Genomic DNA, 18,110 nt, shown 5'->3' on the forward strand with positions numbered 1-18,110 from the left:
TTTGGGCCATGATTTAATCATCAGCACATTGATGACCCGCCCAGGCTTTTGTCCAGATTCACAGCACCTTCTCGTTTTCAGGGAAAACATGGAGGTTCAGATGACCCACTGGTTCGCTCCTGGAGCACCTTGTCCTTGCTCGGCCGGGAGGGACGCTGCCGAGCGAAGCAGGACAGAGCATGGGTAACTGCGTTAGACTGGAGTCTAACTGGAGGGATGGAACTGGAGGGAGCAGCCATCCTCTGTGCTTCCGTTCCCTGACCGGGGAACTGCTCTCTCTCTCTCCTCAAGAACATGACAGCCTGGACACATGTCACGGCTCTCGCTGCTTCTTTGGTTTTTACGTGTCCCCAACTAATTGCTTTAGAGCACTGTTGTTTCCTACGTTTCTAAACACTTATAAACCTGGTCCATAGCCCCGATGATGTGTGAACTCGCTTCTTAGAAGCCCCAGATCCTTCCTGTTGGTGGTGATGTGAATCAGGGATGCGGGGGCAGGAGGGCTCTGGACAAGGCAGCACCAGGGGCATCTCCTCGAGCCCGGGCTCCCGGACTAATGTTGCCACACTCCAGCTTGGCAACCCCCTGCACACACATTCCTCTTCAAGGCAGGCTCGGCTGGGGTGCTCCCCGCCCTCCCCAGACGGCGGACACAGCTTCCAGTATCCTGCAGGCCAGAACCATGGGAAGGGAGCAGCAGAGGGACTGGTCTGGCTCCCATGCCCTTTGCCCAGCGGCCTCTCTGGGACTCGAGCCACAGGTCTCTGCTCGAGCTCCTCAAAGCTCAGGCAAGACCCAATGGGACTCAGGGCCTGCGGAGTCTGAGGAGAAGGAGAATGAGCTGGGGGACAAGAACATTTGGGGAATGAGTTGACTCCCAAGCCAGGCGTCCATCTCCACAAAGTCGTGGGGCTCCCGGGCTGCTGAGGAAACCCTCCCCTTCTGGGCTCCAATAAGTGGCACCCAAATTGTACACATCTATGAAAATGCTTTAAAAGGGGAACATCCACGGCCTTTCTCCCCACCTAATTTCTCACACACATTTATGTGATTAATTTCAGTTTCTTAAAATCTAACACCTTGGAACTCCGGCTCTGCTCATGAGTAATTATTTATAAACAGTGTCATAAAAGGCTGCTTGACTGCCAGGAGTAATCAACTTCTTCAAACCACTTCAAAGGAAATCAAAAAACCTTTCCATCCACAAATCCTTTTGAGGTTTAACTAGGAGCATGATTTAAAATTCACAAGAAAACCCTTAGGTATTGGAGCTCTAATACACAGCTTTCTTGGACAAACGTTTGATAAAAAACGCAACATACCATTATATACACCATCACCTGCTTTAATATTGCCCAGGGCTACTGTAAATGCTCACTTTGTACTAAATCTGCTTTTCTCGAGGCAAAGGGGCTGCCAGCCCTGTGCTGGGGGCTCCCCTCATTGCCTCCTGTGCCTGCTCACCGGAATGAGCCTGGAGCCTTCTCTCCCTCTACACCAGCCACTAGCCACAGGCACCTCTGCCCACGCCACACCATGCCCAGTAAGCAGAAGAGCTGAGGGCCAGCTTCCAGTAAACACAGGCCCCTGCATGGCTGGAAGGAGGCGAGATCACCTCACTCACCGGCCCAGGGCACTGGAAATGCTCACTGGACATCAGAAGGCCTCCCCTTGTCCACTGTCCTCTTCTAAAACACACGAGAGCAGAATTAAGCTGTTCTCGGCTTCCCCCACTCCAAGAAAACTCTGGAAAGCTCTTCTGCCCAGCCTCTGCTCATTCCCCCACGTTTTGCTTCCCTTGTTGGCAGAAGCCTGGGTGCGGGAAGCGGGGGGGAACCCATAGGTGTTTCTCTCTGCTTATCATTTAGTGGTTGGGACTCGAGCAAAAATGGCAAGGATGTTCCAACATTCAAAAGAGCGGCCAGCCTAAGGCCTGGGAGAGGCAGCGGAGGGTTGTGGGAACAAATCAAGCCCCCAAAACAATGGTTCCTGGGATCCAATACCACTGCTCCCTGGGAGAGTATCAGGCCCAAAACCCTGCGTCCATCCTCTTGAGGAGGGTAGGAGGCCGGCCCCAGCCAGAGTCAGACGGGGCGCGTCTGCGTTCTTCGCCCCTGCTTGGGAGCAACAGGACGGGGTAGTGTGGACAAGGAATCAAGGCTCTGTGGCAGGTGGCCTTGGCAAGCAGACCATGAATGATGGAGGGGTGCTGAGGAGGATGGAAGGGGGTGAAGGGAGAGGGCAGGCGGCAGAGGTGGCGGTAAGGCCAGCCCCGAGTCCACAACAGGTAGGTGCTGGTGAGGCGGGCAGTCGAGGCCGATGACCGGATCTGCACGCAGAGGAGCACGATGGAGGTATAATGAGGACCGGCCTCAAATTTCAGCTCCTGAACTTCCAGCGGGGGGCGGGCTGAGGTTTGGGGCTCAGCATTGGTGAACACGGAGCCCCGGTACGCGGACCCAAAAGCGGAATGTTTCAAACCAGCAGGACGAAGCGGCCCCTGCCGCCCCTCCCCGCAGCCGGGCACCAGGACCCGCCGGCGCCCCGCTGACCTCCATCCCCTTACCCAAGCACAGCCGGTGTACGAACCAGGACACTGCAGTCTGCGGCAGGACAGCCAGGAAGGAACGTGGCCACCTTGCACCCCCGTGCCAGGTAATAAACAGCCAATCAGAGAACGGAGGCCTCTTAGGGGCGTCTCTGTGGGGCACAGTCACCCCATCAGGAACACAAGAAGGCCAGGTGGACAGCTTGAGAAGGGGGTTCTCCCCGGCCCTCGGCGCTCCTGGCTCCACGCCCACCTGGGGCAAATGGGCTCACAGCCAACGTCAATTCTCGAGTCTCCCTGACCAGAGGCTCAGGAAGGGGCACGGCTGTGCTCTCTGTGAGCCACTCTACTTAGGTGGGTGAAATGGCCCTGGTCCCCGAGCAGCCCCTTTGATGCTCAAAAGCCAAGCCCGAGACAGGTCAGGATCGGGGGGCAGGGCACGCCGAAAAGGCCAGCTGTGCCCAGTGCACCTGCAGGCCTGGGGTCTCCTCCCTCTCACCTTTCTTTGCAGCTGTTTTTTAAACTGCTCAGCGTCCTTTCTCATCTTAGGTGTGCGAACCCCACCACGGGGCATCTCAGGCCTCTGCCCCGCTCAGCTGCGCCAAGTGCTAATTTCACTGGTGTGCTGGTGTCTCCTTCAAAGCGGCCAGAGCGCCAATGAAAGAAACATCAAAGCTCCCAGACACCCGTTCTCCCTGACAGCTCAAACGGGACGGGAATGAGCCTCCCTCCACTTGGCAAATCAACCGTGGAACGGAGCGCCCCCCCCCCCCGCCCCGGTCCTGAGTGCTGGCTTTGGGTCCAGCCGACCTGCACTTGGCCCGACATCTGGGGGAGCTCTGGCACTCCCTAAGGGCACCAGTCATGAGACCATCAGGAAGACCCAAGTGCTGCCTGTCTAGGTAGCCCAGAAACCAAATTTACACCTGACCAGTGAAGTCATCACAGAGCTTAAACCCAATAGGTGAGATCAGATGGGACCCACGAAAGCATTAATAATTGATTCCATGGGCCGTTTGGAGGTTTTCATTTTAATAACTTGGCAAGAGAATTTTTAAGCTGTGCCCCCTCAAAGAAATGCAGGCATTTTTCAATCAGCCACCACCCCAAGTTGTCAAAACCCCTCCCCACCCTGCCCAGCCCTCCCCTCAGACACAGGGAGGATGGAGTGGTTCGTAGCTGTCAAGCAGGGGAGCGGGGGGGGGGGAGAGGAGGCCCGATCACTCACCATTATCGTTGTCCTGTTGCAAGTGCTTGATCATGAACGGGATGGGGTCCTTGGGCTGGTGGATCAGGAGTTGCTCCAGCATGTTCTGTGGGCACAGGGCAGACACCCAGGTGGTTAACAGCTGCATGGGCATCCAGAGCCCCAGGCTCAGGCTTCGGCAGCCCAGAATCCTGGTTGCTACCAATACGGGTTATGGGGCCTGATTTCTCTTCCACATCCACCAAACCTGCCTTGAACTTGGGATCCCACCCCTGTTCCAGCTGCCATCTGCTTGGGTCCCCATGAGCAGAGGCATGACAGAAGGGCCGTAGGGTATTGCCAGGGAGACACCGGAAGGACTGCACCCCGGCCTCAGAACAGGCGGGCCCAGGGTACTCTCCCCTCTGTCCATCTGTGCTTCCCAGACTAGTCTTCTCTCAGTTCTCCTGATGTACCATGTTCATGTGCTCCTCAGAGCCTTAGCAAATGCTGTTCCCTCAGCTTAGAACACCTGTCCCCAAGTCCTCCAGTCTCCATGAAAACACACCTTCCTGATCACACTCACTAGATAAATCCTGTCACATGCTCCTGCAGCCCCCATGTGTCCCCATTATTGCCTCACCCTTGTCCTGGTGCTGGGCACACTCACAGTAGATGCCCAAAGCCGATGTCTGCCGGGGCGCATGGCCACCACTGCTACCCGTGTCCTTCTGGGGTGGGACAGAATATTTACCAGCCTGGGCTCTAAACAGTCCTGGGATCATCTGGCCATTTAATTCCAAGGAAAAGCACCTTCCATGGTTCCAGAACAAGAGGCACAGAAAGAACTGGGTAGGTAATAGGATCTGCGCTGGCACAGCAAGGAGCTTCCTTTAGGGACATAAGTCCTAGCTCCCCTCTGCACCTCACCAGCCAGTCCCTTCCCTTCCGCAAGCCTCGGCTTCCCCATCTGCTGGAAGGTCCAACTGGCCCAGGCCTCTAGTCGGCTCTCACTGTGGAGACAGGGTGAGATGATGCTAGATGGTTCACCGAGGAGTGTTTTTATTTCACTTTTAAACAGTTGTGTATTGAATGTGTATCAGGGAACCTCAGATATCAAGGATATTGCTTAGCAGGAAGTAAAACAGGTTAACTCTTTTTCAATGGGTTGATTTCAAAAAACGACTGAGTGAAAGTGGGATTGTGGTGGTGGTTATGTGAATCGATACACGCGGTAACACTTGCTAGAACGGTGCACACACAACAGGGAAGAAGGTTAGGTAAAAACAGAGGAGATGCAAATAAGGACTCCATCTGCTGAACCGTCTGGTACAACTGTGAGTGCCGAGGAGCGAGGCTCCATGGTCTTCGCAGGGGGCGCTGGGGAAGGGTACCTCAAAACTCTGTACTATCTTTCTAACATCCCGTGGGTCTGAAATTATTTGAAACTAAAAAGTGTAAAACCCACGGAGGGAACACACACAAATGACTAAGGACTGGACATCCTGGACCGAAAGCGCCTGCGGACTGCTCCATGCCACCAGCACTCTGAGACACAGCGAGACACAGCGCCCCTGGGGAGCTGCTCACCCTGCTCCCTGCCCGCCGTTTTCTTAGACGGGCTGCTCGGTTCAGAGAACTCGCTCTCCCTCCCTCTGCCAGTTAACACTGCCCAAAGGAAGCCTGTGGTTGCTGGAGACACGGTGATGGTCTGAGTCTGAGCTCTGCTCTCACATGTGCGGGTCAGAGGCTCAAACAAGCACGGGTGACCCCACTGGGGATGGGCTGTGTCTGGAGGAGCAAATGCTCTGGAAACTGGGCTCCCGCTTCCCTTTGGCCGTCACAACGTCGGAGGGACAGACCTTTCAGTGCAGCTCCCGAAAGCCTTTGCTGGGAGGCACAGAAGGGCCACCAGAAGAAGCGGGGCTTTGCCAAAGTGCACACAGGGCAGAGGGCCCAGTCGAGTCAGACGCCCAGCAGGAGAGGTTGGGAGCAGCCGAGCTCCTGGCCCTGATGAAGACGGGCCACGTGGGAAATGCTGCTGTCCCGGGAGGCAGCCGTCTTGGGGACGGCGATGTCACCTTGAACCCCGACACTCCGCAGCTCAGAAACCACCACTGCAGACAGGCTGGGACTGTCAGTGCGGGAGGGGCCCCCCGAAGACCAGCTCCTGCAACCTGGCATTGCACCGCTGCCCAGCGGAGAAGAGAACGGGACTTGGTCCAGGCCATTGAGCGGCCCGTCTGGAGCCGGGACCCAATCCTGGCCGGGTGGCCCGCCCCCTTCCCCGTCCTGGGTCCGCAGGTTAGGGGCAAGGGCGTCCTCCGACCGAGTCACCCCTCGGGGCCCGGCGGTACAGAAGTGGGACGCCCCTCAGCTGCGGGGTCGCCGCCGCGCACCCCGCTCTCGCGACAGAGGCTCCCGGCCGGCGCCCGGTGCCGCGACAGGACGGGGCTGCCTCGGTCACCTGCATCAGCTCGAAGACGTGGTACGTCTCCCCGTACTGGGGCATTTCCGGGGGTATGTGGTGCGGGGCGGTGGTCGCGTCCATGCCGCGGTGCCGCGGGCCGGTTCTCTGGAGACCGCGTCGCTAGGGCCGGCGCGCCTCCGCGTCATTAGTACGCGCCCGCTCCCTGGAGACGGCGTCGCTAGGGCCGCCGCGCTGCGTCATCAGCGCGCGGCCGCCGGCCCGCGAGGCTGGAGCCGGGCCTGGTCCCCCGCTCCTCCGCCCGCGCGCTCCGCCGCCGGGGGCCTGGTGCTTCCCCGGGGCAGGTGCTTCCCTGCACCGGCCTCGCTCCGCCGTCCGCACGTCTCAGCGGGACCCCTCAGGCCGCTCCAGCAGTGGCCTTCTAGGACCAGAGGTGCCTCGGGAGGGCCCCCAGGGCTGGGACGCCCAGGGTCAAGTCAACCCCCCCACACCCCAACCGAGGGGACGGGAGGCGGGTCCTGCGCCGGCTCCGCCATCGCACCCCGACCCGGGCGTTGGGAGCTCCGAGGGCCGCCTAGCTCTGCTCTCTGGGCCTCAGTTTCCCCATCTTTAAAATGAATAGAAGTTGGGGAACGGTTTGAAAAAGTAGGAGAGTCCCTGGGACGCGAAGGCCTTGGCTCACGGGGTGGGGCGGGTCTGCCACGTGACCCGATTGCTATGGCACCCACGGGAACAATCGGGCCCGCGGCCCCGCCCCTTCTCATCGACCTCCCCACCCCACCCATCCGCCTCCCCAGCCCCGGCAAGGGCCTCCCCGCCCCTCCGGGGCCCCAGACCCCCTCGGAGGCACTCCAGCTTCAGAACGCTCTGTAAGTGAAGGGCGCTCTAGGACCAGCAAGGTTAAAGCGGGCCGGGGGGCCGGGGGAAGGGAATGGAGGGGACCGGGGTGGGGTGGGACGTGGTGGAGGGAAGGAGCGCGGGCGGCGCACCAGTCCCTGTGGGTCAGGGCAGCCTGGCGTCAGACAGCACTGAACTGGGAGCTCTAGCTTTTGTCTGTTGCCATTTTTAGGAGGAGCTACTCCTGGTTTTGAGCTCTCAGTGTTCTTAGCAAAACTATGGGGCCTGTACATGACGGACAGACAGGACGTCTGACATTGTCAGTACAGATTGCCCCGAGTTCAAGTCCTGTCTCTTAGCCTGGTGAGCCCGCTCTGTGCCTCTTTCCCCCACTGTGAGGTGGGGCTTATAGGAAGGATTCCAGAGCTAACATACCCGAGGTATGGGTCACTGCTGTGTAGGAAGTGCACAAGGCATAGGGGCTACTGTTAGCCATATTACCTCGTTTGATCTTTGCACCTGCCCTGAGAAGTAGGTACTTTGATTCCATTTTACCGCTAAGAAATTGGAGGATCCGGGTGGTGAAAAGTAGTTGGCTGAGTGACTTCCAGTCATAAATGACTTAAGGCTTCAGTTCTTGACCGTGAAGCATTAAAATCAGAAGTCCCCTTGAAGATCTTTTGATCCAAACCCCCTGATTTTACAGCTGGATAAACGGAGGCCCAGAAAGGGGGAAATTCTTGGCTAAGTTCAGTTGTTAAGCAAAGGCAGAGCCAGGACTGGCATCTTGACTCCTAGCCAAAGCCGTTACCACCAGCCACTTGCCCGGAGACATGCCTTCCAATGGCAAAGACTGCCGTTCTTCCTCCTCCCCTCAGAGCTGCTTCCTCAAGGCGTGCACCTGGGTTGGCTCGTGAAAGCCAACTGCAGAGACAGCTAGGGAAGAAGAGGGAGCTGCCTCCCCCTGAACAAAGAACACAACAACCAAACCCTCAATTTGCACTGGAGAGGTTCAGTTTGCTTCCTGGACATTTCTGAAATGACTTGCCTTTCTCCTCATTTATTTTAAGCCTTAGGCGCTTTTCATACCACAATTTAATCTTCTTTAGCAGCCTGGAAAAATACAAATCAATTAAAGCCTAAAACCTATGGGGTAATCATTTTTTCCTTCCTCCTCCCGCAGATCGAGAAGTGCCTGCACTCTGTGCCTTTCATCCACACTGATTTGGCTTCAGTGATTCCCGTTCAAGGGACGATCACTTTGGATAGCCTGTTACAGCTCTTCTCACGACATTCCTGGCGTGCATGTCACAAGTCGCTAGGATCAAGAACCAAGTCAGTTTTGCTCTCAGGGGCTCTTGGGGCCACCAGCCAAGGTAGTGCTGTAGCCTTAGAGAACTTCACCGCCCCAGGAAGCCCCAGGAGGGTGGCAGGGAGTCAGACACATAGGGAAGCCCCCTAGGGGATGGGGAACAGAGAAAAGTCTCAACGGGAGTGGAAATAAGGCCCAGGGGTCCAGCCAGTATGTGGAACAGTAGGAGGGTTCAGGCAGCTTTTCAGGACTTTGGTATTCCCTCAAGCCAACCCACCTGCTCCCAGCCCTGGTCAGTCTGATAATCTGGCATGTCTGTCTCTGTGGACCATCACAGAGTGGGGAGGGAGCTATCCAAAAGCCCAGACTGTATAAAGTCAGGCAGAACTGAATGGGGAATCCTGGTTTGCTCACTTCTCCTAGCTGGGTAACCTCAGCTTTGTCATCTGTCACGTGTGAATAATCATGGTTCCTTCATAGGTGAGGACTTGATGCATGGCCAGGGTTGTCCAAGGGCCCCCTGGAGGGTAACTGCTGTTAGGTGGGTTGGGTGGGTGTTGAGGATTTCCCCGAGGGCTGGAGCATGGCGCTAGTCGCCCCGCCCCTCCTGCAAAGGACCCTCTTGCAGACCGTGAAGCCCTTCCTCCCAACACACCCGTCCCACTGCCCTGCTTCCTTTTCTCTTTAGCATCTAAAACAGGGTTTGTTTACTCATTACTTTCTGCCTCCCACTCTGAAAGATAAAATCCCTCCAGGGAAGGGGATCTTGTCTGGATGCTGTGTATACCCAGCACTCAAAATGGTGTCTGGCGTATGGGAGGCATTGCAGAACGAATGAACGGATGAATGAACGAATGAATGAACGAATGAACTTATGACATGCTTCTTACCCCTTTTGGCCTCCAGTGGTTTTCCTAGCTTTGTCTGGCACTCAGGGTCCCTCGGCCTTACCCTGTCTAGTGCCTTCTGTGCTTGCTCACAATATTGCCACATAACCCCCCTCCCAGCCTCTAGCCAGGGTCCCCGCCCCTCTGCCCACCCTCCCCGCCTCTCTCTCCTTTGAGGTTAAGCCCTCAGCAGCCTCTGCTGCTTTCAGGGTGCACAGCATGCCTGTCGTGGCGCGCTCCCGTGATTGTGTGCACACCGTGTAATCACAGCGCTTTGACCGCCCTGGCAACCAGACACTGCCGCATTCCGGGCCCTGGGCTCCACACCTGCCACCTGCCACGTCAAGGCTGGAGGCTGGCCCCGTCCTCTCCCGACAGCATGTTGGCACTCGGAGGCTCACCCCGAGGCTGGCAAGAAGTAGGGAAACCAGGATTTCAACCCTGGACTATGGGACTCCAGGGCTTGGGTTCTTAACCACCCACCACAGCCCCGAGTATTAATGCGGGAAGGCCGGGTTGAGAGCACGTGCTCCCCACCTCCTCCCCAGAGACCCACTGTGTGCTGGGTTCCGACTTTTCTAGGCCTTCAGCCTCACGGCACTGGTAAGCCCCAGGCCCAAACTAGGCAAACTGAGGCAAGTAAGGCAGTTGCCTTGGCACAGAACGTGAAGGGGGCCCCAAGCCCCTGTAATCGGGACGAATAACATTTTAAAAAATCAAAATAAATGGAAAAAATCCATCGAGAGTCAACTATTAAAAATTTAAAGACGGGATCAGTATTGCTTGTTCCCAGCACTGGGTCCCATCCCACGTTTACGTAAAATTCAGGTACTTTGTGGACTTTTTTGGTATTAACTTTTATTTCTTCAAATAGCGTGTGAAATATTTTTACCTGGCTCAATTGTTGGGCTCTGTGATACCCCCCAAAATTTCACACCGCATGCCTCACCGGCCTCACCCGCCCGGTAAGCCTGTGCCATGGGAGGCACAACCTAAAACCTTGCCGCATTTCACCACGCCCGCCCCCGCCGCCTCTGGGCAGGGGATAGGGGGACCTTGGCAGGGGTCCAGGTGTCTGACAAACAGCGGGCCCCCACCGCATCCCCACAACCCAGGCTCCCCTTCCCACTCACCCACAGTGGGCAAGGGACTGAGTGGGAGACACCGGCGCCCTTCCCGGCCCTGGCCCAGGTCCCCCACCCCCATAGAGCTGTGGTCGCTGGGAGCGAACAGGCATGGTGGCCCCCAGGGTGGGGGTGGGGGGCGGAGTTGTGCACAGCTCCTGAATGTTCTCAATCCACTGAGGTTCACAGGGGACCGTTATCAGGGCCCATCCTGGCGAAGCTCAGCTCCCAGCACCCCGCCAGCCCCCCCGGCCCAGTGTCTCTGATGTGCTGCCCCCTTTGTGTCCTGGAGGCCACCTTCTTGTCTGTTCTTGCATTTCCTTCCATCCCTCTTCTTGGCATGGAGATGCCCTCCCTGCTCCAGCCCTGCCATGGGCTCCGGATGCTGAGGGAGACACAGCAGAAAGAAATGGCCTCCTGTCTCCCTTGGGCTCGTTCCTCTCTACCTGGGGCCTGCCGGGAAGCCTGGAATGTCTCTGGCCCCACCCCGGCCCTTGCGGCGACTCACTTGGACCCTAGCTTGGCTCAGCTCTCTGAGCAGGGCACAGGAAGTGCAGGTGCCTCGTGGCGGAGGTGCGGCAGCTGGGGCAGCCTTGAGGACTCTGGTTCGGTGTCAGGAAGCCTGGGACCTAGGCTGTGTCTGACAAGCTCGCTGTGACACCTGGACTTCAGTTGCCCTGCCGGGAGCTAAGCGGGGGGTGTTCGCCGACTGGGTTCTCTTCCGGTTCTGGCGTCCTGGGACCTGGGACCTGGGCTTCTGGCATGGGCTCAGCAAAACCATGATGTCACAGAGAGCAGAAGCCACAGCCTTCTCTGTTCACAGAAGATTCTAGACACCTTGTGGACTACCTGAGCCACACCAGGGCCAGTCTGTGAGGCACCAAAAGAGAGCACGCCCCACGGCGTTCATGTTTCCCAACAGGCTCATTCCCGCAATGCACGTGGGAGGCAGGGAGGCGTTGCCGAGGGCCAGCCCCTGCCCTGAGAATGTGCCGGCCTGAGATCAGGGCTCCTGACCCAAGCACAGAGCAGGGAAACTGCATCTTCTCACACTCGACCCCCTCGTACAGGCTCTTCCTCTGCTTGGCCCGCTGGAAACAATCCCTAGACTTTCCCACCAATTGCAAAGAGGCAGATGTTTTAAAATGATCTGGTCCAAAGGGATAGTCACAGATTTAATTTTCTGTGACGTATTTTGTGATCCCCTCTATGGCTGACAGCACAGGAAGGCACTGGAGGCTGTGCGTGTGTGTGTGCATGTGTGTGTGCGCGCGCGTGTGTCTCTACGGTCGGCAGAAACCGGGGACCAGAGTAATCCTTGCCCACACTTGAGGGAAGAAAGTCACAGCTGATGGCAGAGAACATGTCCTGGGAGGGTACAGGGACGTGGGTCAGGCTCTGCTCGGTCTTGAACGGCCCGGAGGGTCTGCGGTGAGCACGGTGCTCCCGCGAGGGGGCCTAGGCAGGCTGGCCCGGGACTCCAGAGCTGGGTCTGCAGCCCGCGCCCCCCCGCAGATCCCCGTTCTCCCGTGAGTGACGGCGGAGGAAGACATGAACGAGGTGAAGGAGTCTCTTCGAAGCATCGAGCAGAAGTACAAGCTCTTCCGGCAGCAGCAGTTCACGTTCGCCGCCGCCCTGGAGCGCTGCAGGGAGAACGCCCACGACAAGATCCGGCCCATCTCCAGCATCGGACAGGTGGCGGCTCCGGGGCTGACGGGCCGTGGGGCCGGGCCCTCGGGGGCCTGCCAGGCGCAGATTTCCTGGGCAATCCCTTGCTTGAAAGACGAAACTGAGGCCCTGAGGGGGCAAGCCGCTTTGTGCCAGAGACGGGACTCGGAGCCTGACTCGTGGAATGAGCCAGGCGTCCCCTCCCCAGGCCTGTGAGGAGGGGTTACAAACTCGGGCTGGAGACGGGAGGCCGGGGTTCAGGTCCCGGCTCGGCACCACGTGCCCTCTGTGACCTCCAGCCCAGAGGCACCTGTCTGTGCCCGGTTGTCTGCTCTGCAGAGTGAGAACCTCTGGGGAGTTTGCGGATTTAGGGAGATCATGAGGGAGACTCTCAGCCAGTGTCTGATGCCTGTGGTCCTGGCTGTCGGACACCAGTGGGGTCTGAGAAGCTGCGAGGGGCCAAGCACATTGCTCCGCCCTCTAGCCCCCATCTGCAAACCTTTTCACTGTCCTCGTGGTGTCCTCGTGGGTTAGCTGCTATCCCAGTGTGCTCTGCAGAACTTGGAGGCCTCGAGGCCGAGCATACCTTCCAGCAAGTAGCGCACACCTGGGGACCGTCCCAACTGCAGACATGCTGCGGGCCCACGAGTCAGCTTGTGGAAGGCCAGCGGCTCACGGGGTGGGGCAGGTGCAGCCACTAGAGCTGCGACCTGCTTAGGAGAAGCGCACGGACCCACAGAGAGCAGGAGCCCTGCCAGTAGCATCCTTCAGAAACTTTCTTCTAATAGATGTAAAAGCCTCTCTCGATTTTTTAACTTGAACATTTTTTAAACCTACAGAAAATGGCCTCTTTCCCCTGAACTATTTGGAAGTCAAGTAGCTACATCCTTTTTGTAGCCCATTCCCCAAAGGCTCAGACTTCCAAGGCCACTGGACAGGTTTTCAGTGTCAGGAAGGAGCATCTGAGACCCTCACCCCCCCCCCCCGCCCCAGCCCCCAGTCTCTGCTGGACTCTGCATCAGCGCTCAGTGGCCCCAGCCCCTCATGGGCACAGGGAGTGGCCTTCTCGCCTTCAGTTCAGCAAAGGCTCTTGGTAAACAGTGGCCCCAGGCTTTGACTCTCCAGGGGAAGCGTGGACTCTCGGGCCTCACCCTGCCGTCCCCGGACCTGGGTTACCCAGAGGTGACTGACGCACACACACCAGGTAGCCCAGTGACTCTGTTGGAGTCACCCTGCGGGCCAGGCCCCCCTCGCCCTCCGCGGCAGATATGGAAGCTGCTAGAGCCTCTGCCCCCACACGGAGCTGCTGCACTTGGAACCACTCAGATCACTGGGGAAGACCTCCCCTGGCAACAGAAGGGCAACCAGCAGCAGCCAGAAAACCCTGGTTTAGACTTAGAATGTTCTGGCTGCTAGAGGAGGGAGGTAAAGCCCCCGGCCACCCGCTCGTCACAGGTAGGGCCTGTGTCTGGGAAATGGGCCAGTGAATCCTGCCTGGACGGGAACCAGTTCCTCCTTGGCCCAAGGCCAGGCCTCCTGGCTTGCCTGACCTCAGAACCAGAGCGATGGGGGCAGCGGAGCCCCAGGTTGCCTAGAGAGGAAGAGCTCCTGCCCGGGAAGGACCTCAGCTCCCCGCCAAGGAGTGGGTTGAAAGTGGGTCAGCCGTCTCCCCGTTCTGAACACCTTTAATGACCTGAGAAAGGCGTCCCAACTCCTGCGTCTGGAACACGGTCACGGGGAGCTTTCATTCTGTTTTGGCTTTTAAGTGCTTCCTCCTAGAGTTGATGTCGGGGTGTGTGGTGTGAGGTAAAGACGTTTTCTTCTACGGATGATCCCTCTCCCGGCTCCCCTGTCCCCCCCTTCCTCTGCCTTGGAAACACAGGACAATGACTCTTCAGAGGATTCTAGTGTCTTCTCCGTGCCCCGCAGTGGGTCCCGCGTGGGTCTGTGGCATCCAAGGTCAGGGAGCCGTGCTCTGTGCTTCAGGTGCTGGCGGGGCTCAGAGCCCGAGCCAGGGCAGGGGGTGCCGTCTGGCCACATTCACTGACGGCAGAGCAAGTTCTTCACCTCTGAGCCCCCGCCGGTCACGGGCAAACTGAGGGCTGCAGAAGGCGCCCGGTGCGTGGGGCTTCGGGGGGCGAGTTGCACACAGCGAGGCCCGGCCTGCACGGCGCCCGGGACCCTCCGTCAGTGTGACTGCAAGCAGTGGCTCTGCGTTCAGACGCTTCGGGGTGACCGGTCCCCGCGGCTCTGGGAGGGTGGGGGGGCCGGGGCGTGGCAGTGCCCCGAGCTCCCGTCGTGCGCGCCCTCGCAGGTGCAGAGCTACACGGAGCATTACTGCAACAACTCCACGGACCGGCGGATTCTGCTCATGTTCCTGGACATCTGCGCGGAGCTGAACAAGCTGTGTCAGCACTTCGAAGCCCTGCACTCCGGCACGCCGGTCACCAACAACCTGCTTGAGAAATGCAAATCCCTTGTTAGCCAGAGCAACGACCTGAGCAGCCTCAGAGCCAAGTAAGTCGCTTCTGGGCCTGTTCCGTGCGTGGGCGGAGGGGAGCGAGGCGGGCGGGGATGGGAGGGCCCCCGCAGGAGGGAGCAGGCTTCTGGGGAGAGGGCAGGTACGTCCCACGGACAGAGCCTATGGCGACGGTCTGGACCCGCTGCCCCAGTGGGAAACCCGGGCCCACAGGCTTACTGGAGGGGCCAACCCCACAGGCCGCTTTATTGCACACGAGGGCTGCTGAGGCCACAGGTAGAGCGGGACCCGAGCCCTCTCCCTGGAGCTGGCACTGGGCGAAGGGAAGGGGGTTGCAGGGCCCAAGTTTCCCAGGAGCCCACGGAGAAGCCCCAACTAGGGCCAGTGTGTGCAGCTCCCTGACTCTGAGCCCTGGCGGCCCTCAGCCCAGAGCGCCCTGCTCTGGAGCACACTGTTGAGTTATCGGGCTGGAGAGGAGGCAGCGGGACCAACCAGCACGTTTTGGAGCAGTTACAGGTTTCCAGCGTCCCTGGCTGACAGTGGTTCGAGGGTCCTGCCCCTCGCAGCCGGATCAGCCGGGGCTCCTGGGCCACGAGCCCACCAAACCACACAGTTCGGTAAAGAGTGCGGCCAGGCCTGCGCGGCTCAAAGCCTCCCCTGGGGACTGTGAGGGGCGTCCAGGACCAGAGCCTGCCCCGGTCTGCACAGAGCCCCTCCTGCCGCCCCGCAGGTACCCGCACGATGTGGTGAACCACCTGAGCTGCGACGAGGCCAGGAACCACTACGGAGGCGTCGTCAGCCTCATCCCCATCGTCCTGGACTTAATGAAAGAGTGGGTCGCCCACTCGGAGAAGCTGCCCCGCAAAGCCCTACAGCACGTGAGTGAGCCCCGGGCACACCAGGAAGCCGCTGGCACGGCCGCTCGTCCTCCCTGGACCGCAGGCTCCCAGCCTCGGTTAAGAAAGCACAAATGTAGGCGACTTATAAAAGACAGCCCCAGGCCTAGGGGGAAGGACAGAGGATGTTCCAAACCTCCCTGGAGACCACCCGGCAGGAGACTCTAACTCAGAGTCGGCAACCTGGCGCGGCCCATAGGGCGCTTGGTCACTTAACTCCATCTCCACCGGCGGATCCATCCTTCGGCCCCCGCAGTCCCCCCCCCCCACAGAGGAACCCCAGAGAGCTTGCCCAATATACTGTCGAGAACCTCTCTCCCTCTCTCTCTCTCTGCTAAGCTCTCCCCGCCTCTGAGTGTCGGGCTCTGTGCCAGCGACAAGGACCCCACGTCCAGTGTTGTTGCGAGAGGGTGTCCCGGGGAGGCTGCTGAGAGCTGGGGCCAGCGGCCTGCCCGGGTGCTCTGGGGGCTTCCAGCCCGCACCCGGCCAGGCCTGGCCACGCTGCAGGTCCGGCTTTCGGGCTGAGCCCTTGAGCTGGAGGCCTGCCGGCGCCTTTCCCGCCGCTGTGGCAACTGCAGGCGAGGTCTGGCTGCTTGGCCTGCGGGGGCGCTGAGGGCCAGCACGGTGGCCTTCCCCGGTGTGATTAGGTCTCCGGACCAAAACCCAAAGGCGAATGAACCTGGCTTTGCTCTCCTTTACTTGGGAGAGGGAGACCATGAGAGAAGCTGGAAGAATTCTGATTTCGTGGCTCCTGTGCAAGGACCGTGTCCTGCTGTCCACAACACAGTCCCGGCCCCGACGTCCTAAAATGTGTGTCTGGCTTCTGAGCTGGAAGTGCCGGCTGACTGTCGGCTTTTCCCTCCGCAGGGGGCGACCTAGCTTCTGTGTTCTTGCTTCCTCGGGGCGACCGACAAGAATAAAAAGTGTTCTCCCACCTTTCTGCCTGGCTCGGGTTCCTGGGAATTATTCCTCACAGAGAATAACATTCACCCTCAGACCTCAGAGGACACTGGCCGGTGGTCTCACAAGCAGCGGAAGCGCGGGCCAGGAGCACCCACTGCAGACTCTTGCTCTCGGGGGCTCATGCCGAGGCCCACAGGCTGGCTCCTGACTGGCCTTCCGTAGCTAGAAGCTGTTCAGACAAGATCTGAACAGACACCTGAGCTTTCCAGATGGAATAAACACCGCCGTCTCTGAGTCTTTCTCTCCAAGAGCTGCTTCTGCCATGAACACGGGCAGAGCACACCGGCTTCCGGGGCAGCTGCAAGTGGCTGCTCCAAGGAAGAGATGGAGAGGCAAGGCTGGTCGAACCATTGTCTGAGGTGGTTCCCTGCCTCCCTCCAAACCCCTGACAGCGTAAGGGAAGGAAGGCGGTGGGTGCCGCCTGCGCTTTCCCTGGCACGCTCACGGCATGTGACCGGTAAGCTCTCAAGGACTTCTAGGTCACCTGGGCACCCGAAAGGCCGTTTTTGTTTTTTGGTTTTTTTTAAGATTTTATTTGTTTGACAGACAGAGATCACAAGCAGGCAGAGAGACAGGCAGACAGAGAAGAGAGAAAGTAGGCTCCCTGCCAAGCAGAGAGCCCGATGCGGGGCTCGATCCCAGGACCCTGAGATTATGACCTGAGCTGAAGGCAGAGGCTTTAACCCACTGAGCCACCCAGGTGCCCCTTGAAAGGCCTGTATTAAAGCCAACGGCCCGCCAACCCAGAGGGAGGCGAGTGCACTCCAAGCACGAGGCGGGACAGCAGCACGGGCCCCGCAGGCCACCCGGCTTGGAGAGCCTGGGTGGGGATGACCCAGGTCACCCCCCCATGCCACCAGGCCCATCAGTGGGGGAAGGTGGGAACTGGAGGCAGAGACAGGATCTGTGGCTGTGGGTCAGAGAACTGGCTGGAACAAAAAGGGTCTCAGAGAGACAAAAGGCAGATTCCACTTGCCAGCATCTCCTCCAGCCACCTGCGGTGACCAAGCCAGGCTGGAGCCTTCTGCATCTGTGGGCGGGTCCCTGCTTGGCCTAGGAGCCCCTCGGAGGCCAGCGTGAGTCACGTCATGTTAACACAGCAGAGTAGTGCAAAACAATAGATTTTTATTTGTTCACAGTTAAACAGAAGCAACTGCCTTGACATTTTAGAACATCCTAAGAAGGACAGCAGACCCTTCGATTCCATTTCCCGTTCACTAAGATTGTACCATTTTCTCTCGCAGTTCTTGTTTACGGCATCTGACGTGCATTGTTTGACATGCTTTTAAGATCAAGGCGGGAAGGTTTAAACCTTTGGACAAGAGAGGACTTTCTCAAATTTAACTAAAAGCAGTCAGTTAAAAAACCCTTTTTTTTCACTGATGGGACCCTTTACACCGCACGTTAGCCACAGCGGCTGACCCATGATTGAATTACGAAACTAGATTACGTCTTAACAACATCTGTTCCTCCGTTACAGACTTATTATGGTCCACAGAAGTCTTCCAAAAAGTGATCACTGATTCTTCCTCGTGCAAAACGCCCGGCCACCTCTTTGACCAGCCGGAGTGTCTGCGGGTAGCCTCCTGTCTGAACACTGTAGCGAGTGGGGGAAGGGAGGAGGGGTTGATCTGGGGGTTCTCAAACTCACAGGGGTCTCCTCTACAACATCCGATGATTCAACTAACCTACTTTTCCCAGATGGACGATTTGGTGGTGGAGAGAAAGGGGGCAGAGGGCTCCTCTGTAGTCGCAGACACGGGCACTCCCTACCCCAGGCAG

At 58.5% G+C, this 18,110-nt stretch overlaps 2 protein-coding genes across 8 annotated transcripts in view; one reads left to right on the top strand and one right to left on the bottom strand.

Moving 5' to 3' along the window:
* AK8 (adenylate kinase 8) overlaps positions 1-6,314 on the bottom strand; it is a 114,566-nt gene extending 108,252 nt beyond the window's left edge. The window contains exons 1-2 of the mRNA XM_032866144.1: positions 6,202-6,314; positions 3,777-3,861 (exon numbers count right to left, since the gene is read on the bottom strand). Coding sequence (XP_032722035.1) covers positions 3,777-3,861; positions 6,202-6,285 — 169 coding nt within the window. The 5' untranslated portion in view covers positions 6,286-6,314. The remainder of the gene's footprint in view (positions 1-3,776; positions 3,862-6,201) is intronic.
* Positions 6,315-6,501: 187 nt separating this feature from the next.
* On the top strand, positions 6,502-16,309 carry SPACA9 (sperm acrosome associated 9). 7 transcript variants are annotated; one of them, XM_032866146.1, is made up of 6 exons: positions 6,503-6,595; positions 6,960-7,031; positions 8,183-8,375; positions 11,838-12,017; positions 14,305-14,507; positions 15,200-15,584. In XM_032866146.1, the coding sequence occupies exons 4-6, from the start codon at positions 11,874-11,876 to the stop codon at positions 15,531-15,533; spliced, it is 681 nt and encodes a 226-aa protein (XP_032722037.1). In that variant the 5' UTR covers positions 6,503-6,595; positions 6,960-7,031; positions 8,183-8,375; positions 11,838-11,873; the 3' UTR covers positions 15,534-15,584. The 7 variants fall into 7 exon arrangements, with proteins under 7 accessions (XP_032722038.1, XP_032722037.1, XP_032722036.1 ...); XM_032866150.1 differs by lacking the exon at positions 6,503-6,595 and adding an exon at positions 16,233-16,309 and having other exon boundaries at positions 6,635-7,031; positions 15,200-15,347; XM_032866147.1 differs by lacking the exon at positions 6,960-7,031 and having other exon boundaries at positions 6,502-6,595.
* The last annotated feature ends 1,801 nt before the right edge of the window (positions 16,310-18,110 follow it).

The sequence above is a fragment of the Lontra canadensis genome, unplaced genomic scaffold (genome assembly GCF_010015895.1).
Source record: "Lontra canadensis isolate GAN:19392208 unplaced genomic scaffold, GSC_riverotter_1.0 scaffold30, whole genome shotgun sequence".
Taxonomy (NCBI): Eukaryota; Metazoa; Chordata; class Mammalia; order Carnivora; family Mustelidae; genus Lontra; species Lontra canadensis.